At 38.4% G+C, this 13,881-nt stretch overlaps 1 protein-coding gene across 1 annotated transcript in view; it reads left to right on the top strand.

The window, feature by feature from the left end:
• The first annotated feature begins 6,513 nt into the window (after positions 1-6,513).
• The window catches only part of LOC103606365 (MAP3K7 C-terminal-like protein), a 42,755-nt gene continuing 35,387 nt past the window's right edge, over positions 6,514-13,881 (top strand). Inside the window, exons 1-2 of the mRNA XM_008590975.1 lie at positions 6,514-6,944; positions 8,998-9,106. Of these exons, the coding sequence (XP_008589197.1) occupies positions 9,037-9,106 (70 nt within the window). The 5' untranslated portion in view covers positions 6,514-6,944; positions 8,998-9,036. The remainder of the gene's footprint in view (positions 6,945-8,997; positions 9,107-13,881) is intronic.

Below are 13,881 nucleotides of genomic sequence, written 5' to 3'. Positions count from 1 at the left end.
TGGCAAACACATTGGCTCAAATACTTTATGAGCTCTGGAACTTTGGGCAAGTTAGTCACTGGAACTATGTCTCCATTTATTCCTCTATAAAACAAGAATGACAGTAGCTCTCTTAAAAGGGTGTTTTGAGCATTAAATAACATCATGTGTATGAGAAGAGCTTAGATGAATGCCTGGTGCATATTATTTGCATAGTTCATTTCTCACCATCTATTTCAAATGAGAACGTTTAATGGGACTCTGATATATTCTACTCCTGAAGGTATTAGCATAGAAGTTTTGAGTCCATCTTTCTCCTTCCTCCTTCCCTCCCTCCCATCCTTTTTGTAAGGTATATTTTTTTCCTCAGGTAAAAATCTAAAAAGTCTAAGAGTAGAATTGTTCCTTCCTTCCTTCCTTCCTTCCTTCCTTCCTTCCTTCCTTCCTTCCTTTCTTCCTTCTCTTCTCTTTTTTCTACCATCAATTTATCAATTTGAGGAGTAATTCCCTCCCTACACAACTTCATGATTGTTGGTCCCATGGTGCAGACCTCATCTGTTTAAGAACGCTTCTCCTAATTCACAGTGAAGGACGTGGCACTAAGACTTGGCCAATGACTACCTTACCCAGGAATTCTGAGGAAAAAGATTTTCTCTTTCCTTTTTTTTTTTTTCCTTTTTGTCTTTATTCATGACCGGTGACGGGATCGCAACCCTCGGTGTCGCGTCCGCACCATGCTCTACCAGTGAGCGGGAACCGGTCTCTATATGGGATCTGAACCCTCGGCAGGAGTGCCGCCGCGCTCCCAAGGGCCGCACTCTACCGAGTGTGCCACCGGGCCGGCCCCAAGATTTTCTCTTTCAACTGGATTTGTAAAGTTGGTAGGTTATATGTATAGGCAGCTGGCAGCAACCTCATGTGGAAACTCCACCTCAGAGCTAACATAGAAGAAAGCTGACTCAAGAGGTGGGAGAAGTCAGTTTCCTGATGATATCATTTGTGCCTGTGGATAAATTCACTTCTGAAACTAGAAGGCCCCTGGATTTCCTCGTTTTATTTACCAATACCTTTTGGTCTTCAAACAGGTATCAAACTGGTTCTTAACTCCTGCAACTAAAAGAATCCTGAGCTAAACTATTTTTTTTCTCCCCCCTCATTCACAGTGGTGGTGGTAGAGGGGTTTGGTTGGCATTTGGTCCTTTCTTGCAGTAGGAAGATTTCAAGTAAAGATGTACACCTAAAAGGTGGTGGACCACAACATTTAATGGGCCATACAGTTCAGTGTTTGGGATTTTTAGAAATAGTTCAATGAGTTTCCTTAAAGAAAGTAAAGATATGACCCTAAAGCTGAAGCTCATTTCAGAAATGTCTGAAAGGCACTCGGGATACACCTGTTTAGGTCTTCTGATTTTAAGAGAGTTGTGTTTGTGTGTAAATTATGGTTAGACAAAGAAAGTAAAGATATGACCCTAAAGCTGAAGCTCATTTCAGAAATGTCTGAAAGGCACTCAGGATACACCTGTTTAGGTCTTCTGATTTTAAGAGAGTTGTGTTTGTGTGTAAATTATGGTTAGAAAAAAAGGAGATCCGCATTTATGAACAGCAGGTGCTCAGTGCTTTCCTCATAATAATGGCCAAGGATGTCATGGGCACCAATCTAGTATGAGTTGCAAAGCAGGTTTCAGACAGAAAGTCCCACAAGGACCTAGTCACCCTGCATGTAGCTGCATGGGGGAAGAGCAGTCCAAACAAAGCTGCATTGCAGAATGTGTCCTATGTTCCTGTTCTGAGCACCTGTTTGATTCTAGGAAAGCATTCTGTCATGTTAAATTCATGTGATTAAATTGTATTTTCAATTTGTTGTTTTATTTTTAAAAAAATTATAAGTGGTTTTATAAATTTGTAAATTTGATTTTATAAGCGTTTTAGGAGATTACCGAATGGTTCAATGGTTTAGGGCAAAAATGATATAAGGTTGATCATTCTGTTATTTTAAGCCTGAAGTGAACTTGGATTAGGAGACATGGCTCCTAGTCACCTTTAAAATGAAAGACTGTGACTATGTGTGATCAGAAATTCTTACACCATAGATACATACAATTTTTATTTGTCAATTAGCAAAAAAATTCTGGGGGAACTGTTGTTTTGTTCCTGAGCCTCGATCCTTGCTTTGTGGTCTTCCGTTATACTGACAAACAGGTTTAAAAAGAAATAACATCACGAGTAAGGACTATGAAGACACTCCTCTGGGAACCTGGAAAATCTTACCTGAGGCTTGACTGGGGTCCGGAGCAGAGGAAGGAGCCACTCAATAGGACACTGGCATAAGCACAGCTCACAGTGTGCAGCAGTTCTTCACAGTGCTTTGTCACCATGGCCTGCACATGCAGTCCCATGAACCTACTGGAAGAGGCATTTATTCACTTGTGTTTGTTTCAAACAGATGTATCAATGCTTTATAGAAAAGTTGGGTTAATAAATAACTTTGGGACTTTGGCTTCACTAACTGAGAAAATTCGACACAGTGGAATTTTTTGTGGGGATGGAGTTGGGAGAAATGAATGGAAGAGAGGGAACTGAGAGTGGCAGAAAATGAGAAGTTCTTTTTCTCCAAGAGGACTCTGCCTGTGCCATATGGCACTATGGATAGAGTTATGCCTTGTTTGTCCACTGGATGTTCATGCTGGAGTAAGGTAATGCAGTGGTTAGCAAACTATGACCTGTAGGACAAATCTAGGCTCCTGTGTGTTTTTGTAAATAAAGTTTTATTGGAACACTGCTATGTGCATTTGTTTCTGGCTTTTGTCAGTAAAGTCAGAGCTTGTTCATTCACATACATGTTGTCTATGGTTGCTTTTGTGCTACAATGATAGAAATGAGTAGTTGTGACAGAGATTGTAACAGCCCATGAAGTGTAAAATATTTCTTATCTGGCTCTTTACAGAAAAAGTTTGCTGACCCTCGGTTATAAAGGAAGACTGATTACTTCACCATAATGAAATACTTCTTTGTTGGATATATAGGCTGCATGTACCACATAGCAATAGAGAGCTAACTTTAAAGTGTTGGTGAAAATGTCTTTTAAATCACACTCTAAGTGCTGTGCATTGCCATTGGAATCGCTTTTTTATATTTACGGAATCCTGGATTCGCCCCAGACCTATGGAGTAACTGGCAGAGTCTGGGAATGGGGATTTTTAAAAGGTGTAAACTCAGTAATCAGGCAAATTTGGGAACACTAGCCTGGAACAAATATGCTTATTGAATCATATTGAAAATACAAAATGCTTATTGAATTATATTGAAAAATTGATATCACATAATCATGACAATAGTCTATTCCATGAGTGCATTATAGGCATAATTCAGAAGCAAGTCAAGAGCTTATTATGTGAAAAGATCCTTGAATACAGTTAAAAATAACTTTTCACATAACAGTAAAAACACATTTACTGCTGAAAAGAATAAAAGTTATACATATTGTTACCACCCGGAAACATACTGTTAATCTGTTAATATTTTGATGCACACACATGTCCTTTCTGGATTGAATTATTGTAATTCTATTGAATTCTTAAAATACCATTTAGTTATTTTGGGTTTCAGTTGTGGGAAGGGATTTCACTTGGGTTTTGGATTTGTTACTCTCTTGAAAGTGTTTGGATAAAGGGCCAAGAAATACATCATTGCTCCTATGGGAAAAGAAGAGCTGGTAAATATTAATTATGATGGTGAAAACCTTGAATTTTTATTATCAGAATTTGAGCAGAACACATTTAGACTATCTAGATGTATTTGTTGTTGTTGTTTCTTTCTCATTGTTGTCAAAGCTGCAAAGGAAAAGATTTTCTTTAATTAAGTGTTTTTCTTTGCAGCTCTTTACCAACTGGGCATCCACCACTCCTCTCTTTATGTAATGGGGATGTAGCCATTGACATTGCAGCCCATGTGCTGTGCACTCCCCAGGATCACTTTAATGATTCTGGAGAGTTCCCTGAATAGGTGCCGTTGACCACATCACAGAAGGTTATATTTCCATGGTGTTCAATAGGTAACTGTCCCTTTCTATCTCTGGATGTTTCCTCATGATCTTTGATCACCAGTGCAGAAGAGGAAGGTGCTACCTCATTTTGGGTTTTTCCATTCTGAACTGTCAGTTTCACTGGAATTCAGATGCTTCCAGTCACCGATTGCCTTGGCATTTTTAATGTTACCACCAGTATTCCTTTTTTTTTTTTTTTTAATTCCTATATAAGGATGACCGGTAAGGGGATCTCAACCCTTGGCTTGGTGTTGTCAGCACCACGCTCAGCCAGTGAGCCAACCGGCCATCCCTATATAGGATCCGAACCCATGGCCTTGGTGTTACCAGCACCGCACTCTCCCAAGTGAGCCACGGGCCAGCCCTCACCACCACCATTAATGAAGGCAGAGCCAGGGGCAAATTTGGGAGCCAGACAAGGTATTGTATCCACTTGCTCATTGGCACACATAAGATGCACAACTTTGATTTCCTTGAGGTTGAACTTAGGTCTCATGATGCAGATGCTGGTGTCAGATGAACCTGGGTGCTGGGGTGTGGAAGAAAGTTATACCTTTGTCTCATTCAGCCAAAAGCTGAGAGTCAGACTTATTCATAATTAAAAAAATCAATTAAATCTTTAATACAGGACGCATCGTGGTGTAGTGGAAATAGCATGAACTAGAAATTTAAAAACCTGGATCCTATCTGGGTTCTTCATTCTGTAATAATTATTTATCTTTGAGACTGCTACTTAAATTGTCTGAGCCCAGTTTGCTCATTTGTCAAAATCAATGACAATAACGATCATGAGTATCTTATGGGATTCTCTGGAAGGTGAATATGGGATAGTGGATAAAATATGCATTTGATAAATTATAATGCATTATGTAAGGTGATATTATTAACCATAAAATTACATCAAAACAGTAATAATAATTCCTGGAAAGAATAGGTTTATATGTGAATGTTCTAATTGTCTGAATCTACACAGCTTTATTGCTGTGTATATCACAATAAATTGGTCTCCCATTCATGAGATCAAAGAAACATGATAAATCCTTTTACTTAATGAATATTTTCTAGTGGTTTTAATTTTACAGAAAAAAAATGAGTGAAAAGTATAGTTCCCATCCCTCCCACCTATAATTTCCCCTATTACTAACATCTTGCATTAGTGTGGTACATTTGTTAAAATTGATGAGCCATAGTTTACATTAGAGTTCACTCTTTCTATGGGTTTTGCCAAGTGCATAAGTCACATATCCACCATTATAGTATCATGCAGCATAGTTTTACTGCCCTAAAAATCCCTGTGCTTCACCTACTCATCCCTCCCTTATCTCTCCCTCAACCCCTGGCAACCACTGATCTTTTTACTGTCTCCATACTTTGCCTTTTCAGAATGTCATATAGTTGAAATTTTATAGTATGAAGCCTTTTTGACTTAGCTTCTTTCACTTGGTAATATGCACTTAAGGTTTTTCCATGTCTTTTTGTGGCTTGATAGCTCATTTCTTTTTATCTGTGAATATGTTGCGTTGTCTGGATGTACCACAGTTTGTATATCTATTCACCTACAGAAGGGTATCTTCGTTGCTTCCAAGTTTTGGAAGTTATGAACAAAACTGCTATAAACATTGGTGTGCAGGTTTTTGTGTGAACAAAAGTTTTCAACTCATTTGGGTAAATACTAAGGAGTGTTATTGCTGGACCATATGGTGTGAATATGTTTAGTTTTGTAAGAAACTGCCAAACTGTCTTTTAAAGTGGCTGTAACATTTTGCATTTCCACCAGCCAGGAATGAAAGTTCCTATTGCTCCACATCCTCACCAGCATTTGATGTTGGAGGATTTTGGATTTGGCCATTGTAGTAGGTGTGTAGGGGTACCTCGCTGTTGTTTTAATTTGTAATTCCCTAATGACATATGATGTAGGTCATCTTTTCATACGCTTACTTGCCATCTTTCTATCTTCTTTGATGATGCATCTGTTCAGAACTTTTGCCCATTTTTTGATTGGGTTCTTTCCTGTTGTTGAGTTTTAAAAGTTCTTTATATATTTTGAATACCAGTCCTTTATCTGACACATGTTTTGCAAAGATTTTTCTTCCGGTCTGTGGCTTGTCTTTGTATTCTCTTAAACCTTGTTTATTTTTAATTATTTAACCTCAACATTATGATCCAACTATTTTTCAGTGCTAATGACATCCAGGTTTATAGTTGTTAAAAAGGTTGAAAAATCCTAATATATCATTCCTATTTACCATTGACTATTTTTTTTGCAGTTGGTTGCATTTGTAGAATGAAACAAGTCATCAAGCCCAACATGGGCTCAACCTCAGGCTCACGTTCTTAAGCGGGATCATCGCTGCTAACATCTGAGAGTTGGCTTGTGGCCTGTCCAAGTTGGCTGGGTCTCGCTGAGCTGATTGGAGTGGCCGACATTTTTGCTGACTGGAGTCATGCTATCTTTGCCAGTTTGCTGGAATAGACACAGACACCGATTGGGTCATGCTGAAGACATTCCTGTCTTGTGAAGCAAGTCTGTTTGTATTTTAGGTTTGCCAGGACTAATGAATTAAAACATTTGGACTCTCTACAACTTGCTGTTTATCAATGCCTCTGACAGGAGGAGGGTTTTCTTTTGCTCTTGCTTTTTCTAGAAGCATGACAACATCCTGGCTGTTGGAGAGGGAAGGAAAGGAGAGAGGGGTTGTAGAGGGAAGCAGAACAGGGAGGTCCCGTGGGACGCTGGGGTCTGGGGCAGAGCAGGTAGCAGCGTGCTGCCCTGACAGCTGTCTCTGCTCCTCAGATTGTCAGTGGCTGCTATGCAGCAGGTGCAGCCTGGTCTCTCACTGAGTCTTTACTCCACAAAGGCAACGACTGGCCAAGGCAGTGGCTGGCCCTGGATTACACAAGTGCAGACACTCAACTAAGTGAGGTAAGGCAACAGGTGTGAAAATCGAACTAAATGTTTGGAGCACCAGCAACTTAACTACAGCTCTGTTACAGCCTACAGCCGAGAGGAGGAATCAGTGGTCCGTTCCCCTAGGTGGAGTGATGGAAAGGCAAGTTGGTTTAGGGGCTCTTGTGGTCGATGCTGTGTGGAACTCAAAATCCACCCAACCTCGCCACCATCCTTTGGGAGGCAGACAGATGTTCTCTGTGGTGCGGAGGGGAGGAGCTCTAATTAGCTGTGTTTATCATTTCCATTTCCCATAGCTGGAAACTGTACCAGAGATCTATTTACAAAATTCTGGAGGCAAATTTCCACCTCTTGTGCTTTATTTTTTGGTGCACAAAAGTGTAGGGAGATTTAGCCAAAAGAGAAGTGCAGCTTCCATCCGTAAATGTGATGATGAAGTGGTTTGGTGATTGTACAATGTGTAACAGTCAGACTTTTCCTTTTAGCTATAATTTCAAGGAGATTTCAATGGTTTGTTTTGTTAAATTTGAGTCAATTCTTGCTATTCTCCAGGAATAGGTGGCTCACAAAATGCTTGATACCAAGAAGATGAGACTACACAGAAGTGTGTGACAGTTAAGATAAAACAAATCCTGAATCAAGCAACAGCAATTTTATATTACCCCTTTCTTAAATTACATGTTTCATGTTACTATTTCTTTCTAACTTAGAATTATGTGACATGAATAGTAGAGTGCTTTAGAGTTCATTGCTATTTGTAGTGTTAAATGAATGGGCCAAATATGACTCTAACTGGATGATAAACAGTTGCTGATTTTCCTACAAGACAATACTAGGTGTTTAACATAAGCATGTTCTCTTTCATTATAATGGGTAAGACAATTCCATATATATATATGTTTAAATTAAATTCCATATATATATGCACTGACTTTGGCTCTATAAACAATTGTAAAAACAAAATTCAGTTTTCTGGACACTATTTTTAGGTAGAAAAAAGTTATGGGAAAGAGTCAGAAGACATGCTATGAGAAAATGTCCTGCTAAAGCAGTTCCCAGAATCTCACTAAGGATGCCTAAGGAGATTATTTATATTTTGCCATGTTTAGAGACATTTTCCTTAAAATATCATTCAGGTTTTTTGGTTTACATGAGAAAGAGAGTAAGAGGTTTGAGGGAAGCAGTAATAAAAATAGAAAAGTTAAATATATGTATTTAAATAGCAAAGATATCATGTATTTATAACAATATCTTTTCTGAGTCCCTATGAGCATCAAATTATCAAATATCTTGGTTAAAATGTATTTGGGCTAAATTCTCTTATTATAACACAGAAATATTCATGTATTTTTGCCTATCCCATCTTATCTGTAGGATGTTTTCCCATTAATTCTATCTTAGTTCACTAATTAAATGATAATTTAATAGATGGGGTGGAACATCAATAGGATATTTTTAAGTTTTGTCTTTTGCTTGTATCGTACATTGTTAAGAAGTGCAAAGTTAGAAATGTTTGATAGATTTACAGGTAGTCAAGCAGATATTTAAAGCCCATAAAATTCATAAGATAATTGTGGTCATTGGTGTCCTTTAAATGATTCCATGATACCCTTTCTTTACAACTCTCAGATCAATAATTCAGATTCAATTTAGGCTTTTGAACATGAAAAGCTAGTTTAATCTGAAGCCGTCTGATATGCTACTAAGACTATATTTCTTTTTTACTTGCCTCAATTAAAAATAAAACACTCTATATGATCTTGAAGAGCCAGGAGTGAACTGGTCAGTGTAAAGAGATACTGAAAAAGTGAGGAAGGTAGGGATTTTTGCCACATCTCATTCATTCTAGATGTATTTTGTCAAAGCAATTTTTTTATAAGCCAGAAAAAAATTTTTAAATGGGGCAGGTGAATACTTTTGTTGTAGGAAAAGGAAGCTCAGAACTAGGAGTAGCATTTAAAAAAGAAGGCATTGTTTCTTAAATTTGCCCTCTAACTTCCAATGGCCTGTAAATGTTCAGAGTGATGATGTTGGGCAAAGTGACAATAGTTCTTTCTTGTCCTTTTAGCTGGAAGACCCAGGAGAAGACCGAGGCGCAGGTGCCCACATGATCAGCACAGCCAGGGTACCTGCCGATAAGCCAGTACGCATCGCCTTTAGCCTCAATGATGCCTCAGGTATTCTGCTCTGGGAGAAGGGGCTACCTCCCTCATGTCCCACCTTTTTGTCATCTTTTCTAATTCCACCCCTCTGTGGAAAATTTATAATTGCATGCTTGCATGGCCTGATGATAGGGAGTGTGATATTTTATCATGCATTGCTAGGTGGTAGCTTCCAGAAATGCCTCTGGTAATGCTTCTCCCACCTTGAATCTTTTGGTTGTTTTAGCTCATTTCTTTTTTCTTTTTTTCTTCTTTCCTTATTTTAGCTTTCTTTTAGAACAAAATTCATAGAGCTATAACAATTTCTAACGATAGCAAAGTGTGTCATTGTGAAAATTGCATGCGGAAACGTTTATGAAGAGCTGGCAGTTGGTTAGGTAATATAAAAATATCACTGTCCCAGTTCCAGCAACATTTGCTGAAGCCTAAGTTTGAAATTCTGGTTTCTCACTGGTGCTCCCACACTTCCGGCTAAATAAACAAGTGTCCAGCAGGAGTGATGAATGGGACAGGTGAGGCGGAGCCTCTTGAAATAGTAAGGTCTGAGGTGAGGCTGCCGTACTTAGATCCCTTCGTCACGGCTCCCCTCAGTGACCTCTTAACACACATATTAAATTTCAGCACCTTTGAACAAGGGATCTTGTGTGATGGGAGGTTATACTGGTGAGGAAAGGAAGACTTGGCTCTCTTCCACTGGCGTCGGCCATTGCTCTTAGCTTAATGTCATCTGTTAAAATTACATGCTCAAACAACTTTATCATTTAAACTTCGAGTCTTTTGAGGACTGAATCTGTATCCATGTATCTATGTGTCTATCTATCATCTCTGTCTTCTACAATGCCAATGTAGGAGTGATGCTTTGAAAGGTAATGATTGGAAAGGGACAGGATAATTCCAAAATAATGCAAAGTAAGGAGCTGGGCTCTGTGAAGTCTGATGTCACATGGCCAGTGCAGGTTTGAGGTTACTATACCAGGTGATTACATAGGGGACACATTTACTCTGTAGTGTCCTGAACTGTATAGCTCCCAATAGAGAATGTATTCCAGAGCAGGAAGAGGTGAAGGTTTTCCAATTCTCTTCATATGACCTGCTGTTGTACTGTGTCCATACCTGGGGGTCCTTCTGAAACATAGTGGTGGGGAGAAATCCTCCCAACAGGCAATTCAGTCCACCCTAGTGTAGAAATGACAACTGCTATTAATTGTATTTCTCTTTTGCACTAGGCTTTCACCTATATTATTTCTGACTTCTAAAACTACCAGGCAACATAGGCATTAGCATTTTCTATTTACAGAGACAGAGACTGAAGCCCAGAAATTATACAGTTAATGTGACCTAAATCGAGTTTAGATCTAACTCAGGTTCCTACATTTGGAAATCTGAACTCTCTCTGTTGTTCTGTGTTGTTGCTTCTCTAAAAGGGAATAGAAAGACCCTCCTGTTTTTATAATTTTCATAAGTGCAAAATTTTAAGGAGTAGTCAGTGTTAAACTGGCTAGTTCTTGACACACATATGCAAAACCAAAATCCAGGGAGAGAGAAGATGTGTAATTTCCTTTCTTCTGCTCATGTCCCATATGAGCAGGATGAGTCCTCTAACAATCAACAGCCTTTCAAAGAAAGTTTCAGTATATGAAGCTTGTTTATCTCAAGCAATATTATTAGATCATAATTTTGGGCTAGACAAATAAATGTACTGTTCCCTCATTAACATTTTAATGGAATTTAACTTATGTACAGAAAAGATAGGAGAATCTTGATCTTTGAGCAAGTTTCAGTATATGAAGCTTGTTTATCTCAAGCAATATTATTAGATCATAATTTTGGGCTAAACAGATAAATGTACTGTTCCCTCATTAACATTTTAATGGAATTTAACTTATGTACAGAAAAGATAGGAGAATCTTGATCTTTGAGCGGTATGAATAGACTCTTTTTTAAAGTACAAGATGTACAACTTGTAATTAATTTGTCACCATCCTTTGAGCTCTCTTGGTCCCTGACTGGGAGCTCATGCATGTTTTCATCAATCAGTTTAGATTGATTTGTTCCAATCTTTGTCTTCTCTTTCAAATGTCTCAGAAATGCCCACCTTTGAAATTCATGTTTTTAAATAAGTAGCTTCAAAAGGGGTTATACTTTATTTTAAGTAATTCCTATCCTCTAGTCCCACAAAAAGATGCTTGTGAAGGTATGAAGAATCTACAAAAATGAGATATTTTTATCTTATGATCATTGTGTCTCTGTATCTCTAGAAAGAGTACCTAACTGAAGAATCTAAGGCAGGACCGGGGATTCAGTGTTTCTCAAGCTTGTCTGATTAAAATAATCACCTGAGAGCACACATCAAACATACATGTTCCAAGGCCCCATACCTGTATATTCTGATTCAGGAAGTTCATAACCTCTCTAAGAGGAAGCATAAAACCCTCTCCTGTGTTTATGCATATTACAAATGCAAGATTTTAAGGCATAGTTAGGGCCCAGGACTCTGTATTTTTGCATGCACATGAAATTGCGAGTGCACAAAAAGATGCTTTGCAGATATTTGGGGACACTCCTTCTGAATTCTTGAATAAGGAGCGTGTGGAGTGTCACACAGAGCAGTACTTGCCATCACGCAAGCTGTGCATGCCTTTTGAATTCCAGTGCATGTGCCCTGCAGACCACACATTTGAGAGAAAAGCATTCTAGACTTTCTTAGTAAATAGGGAAAGTAAGGTGGACTTTTGGGGAGTAATTCCATATTGTTGGATTTATTATTGTCAATGAATAAGCAGAATCCATGAGGAAAGGAGATATCTTTGCTTGTGAATGTTGACATGTTCATTTCTTATGAGCCTAATGTAGTGCTCATTCCTTTCAGTCATTTTAGGACAATTTTTTTTTAACAAATATTCCTGACATAATTTAGCATAGAGGTTAAGGACAAAGGGCTTTGGAGTTAGAGAAGCATGGTTTCTAGACCATCTCCATTATATTTGTATGATCTTGGATGAGTCATTTGACCTTGCTGAAATTCAGTTTCTCATAACATGTGTATGGTAGTAACTCACAAGGTTGTTGTAAGAATTAAATGATACCTTATAGGTAAAGCATTTAGCAAAGTGCTTGATACAAATTAAGCACTCAACTTGTTCCTGTAATTAGCATAATCGGGGAATATTGAGGCATATATAAACCACTAAGCAGTTGTGTGTTGCACCTATGGCTCATACTTCTACTTGATGTCAAGGTAGATTTTATAGCAGAACTGACCTACAATTATTTAGGGACTGGTTATTTAGTTAGTGAATTGTGGGTGTCCTGCTTTTCCTCTGATCAATTAGCTGACCTCTCTTTATTTAGTTTCTATTTTTCCAGCACTCTGTCAAAGGTGGGTGGGATGTGTAAAAGAGGAGTACAGCAAAATTTTTGCCATGGACTTTACTTGTATAAGGCAAAGAGATTTGGAGAGAAGTCTGTGTCACTCAGAGCAGTTGGTAAAACAGCTTCTTGGAAGAGGTTATAGTCAAACTGGGCTTAAAGATGGGTAGGGTATAGAAGACAATCCAGGAAAGGTGTCATTTCTGCGTACCAGCTACAAGAAAAGGATGCTATGTATTTTTTAACCATTTTTCTTCCTTTTCCCACCAAACAGAAAGCATAAGCAAAAACTAAGAGTCAGGAAGAGCATGGTGTGTTCAGAAAATACTAAAACCTTAGTCACTTGGAGCCGAGGTCTGAACTGTTGAGTAGTAACCTACTGTCCACTAAGCCCTGCTCTGGGCCAGGATTGTGCTGCAGGCTTATGTAGAAAACCTGTTTAGATAATAGTAGACTAGAGTTAGCAAGACAACCTTAAAAGTTAAGCAAAAGAGTTTGGACTTTCTCAGAAGCACTAGTGTCAAGGTTCTTAACCAAGGGAGTAATACAATGAAAACAGTAAAAATCTGGTGGAATCATCTGAAATGTGGAGAGATGAGAAAATGAAAGAGGCTTTTTATAATGGTACAGAGACAAAGTGATGAGGGCTGGCTTAGAGAATGGATGGGAAGACTGAATTTCGAGTATATTTTGAAGGAAGAGTTGAAAGAACTTGGTAAAAGACTGTACCTGGCGGATCCGAAGTTGGTCATTGTTTATTGATAGCAGAATAAGCCACAATACTTCAAATAGACTATTGATCACCAGGGGCTTAAATGAAGGAAGCAAGGTATTTGGGGGAAAATATAGCCCTTTAAAACACAATCACCGTTTCTAGTCTATCATACGAGCCATTCACTAAGGGATACTTAGCTAATTGTAATTCCGGAGGCAGCAATCCCTGTCTTTAATATGCTGGTGGTATGACTGATAGTTCTCCCAAACTGGGAATTCCAAAGAGTTAACTTCGTACACTGGGGCCTTCAGGGAGTTAGTTTTGCCAGTAGAAGATGTGCAGAAGAGAAATAGGAAGTCCATCTCTTGGGTTGTTAGAGAATCACTGGTTATTTTCCAAGTAGAGAGAATTTAGAGTTGGACAGATATTAGGATTTCGTATTAATTACTTGAGAGTTTTCTTTATCTTCAGCTAAGCTAAACTCTGACATACTGTCATGTAAATTTAGACCTTGGCTTTGGAGTTCTCTCTCTCTCTTTTTTGAAAGTTTTTAGTTTTTATTTAGAAAGAGTCAAGGAGAGTGATGTCAGCCCAAGCTAGCAGCTTTTAACATTTTGTTTTTAAAAAATTCTTTTCAGCTGTTAGAATTTTTCATATCTGGGTACACATTAATCATACGACATTTAGCTTTTAAAAGTTCAGGACA

The sequence above is a fragment of the Galeopterus variegatus genome, unplaced genomic scaffold, assembly GCF_000696425.1.
Source record: "Galeopterus variegatus unplaced genomic scaffold, G_variegatus-3.0.2 Scaffold6526, whole genome shotgun sequence".
In the NCBI taxonomy this organism is placed as follows: Eukaryota; Metazoa; Chordata; class Mammalia; order Dermoptera; family Cynocephalidae; genus Galeopterus; species Galeopterus variegatus.
The sequence above is the reverse complement of the archived record's forward strand: the minus strand, read 5'-3'. Positions and strand labels throughout refer to the sequence as shown.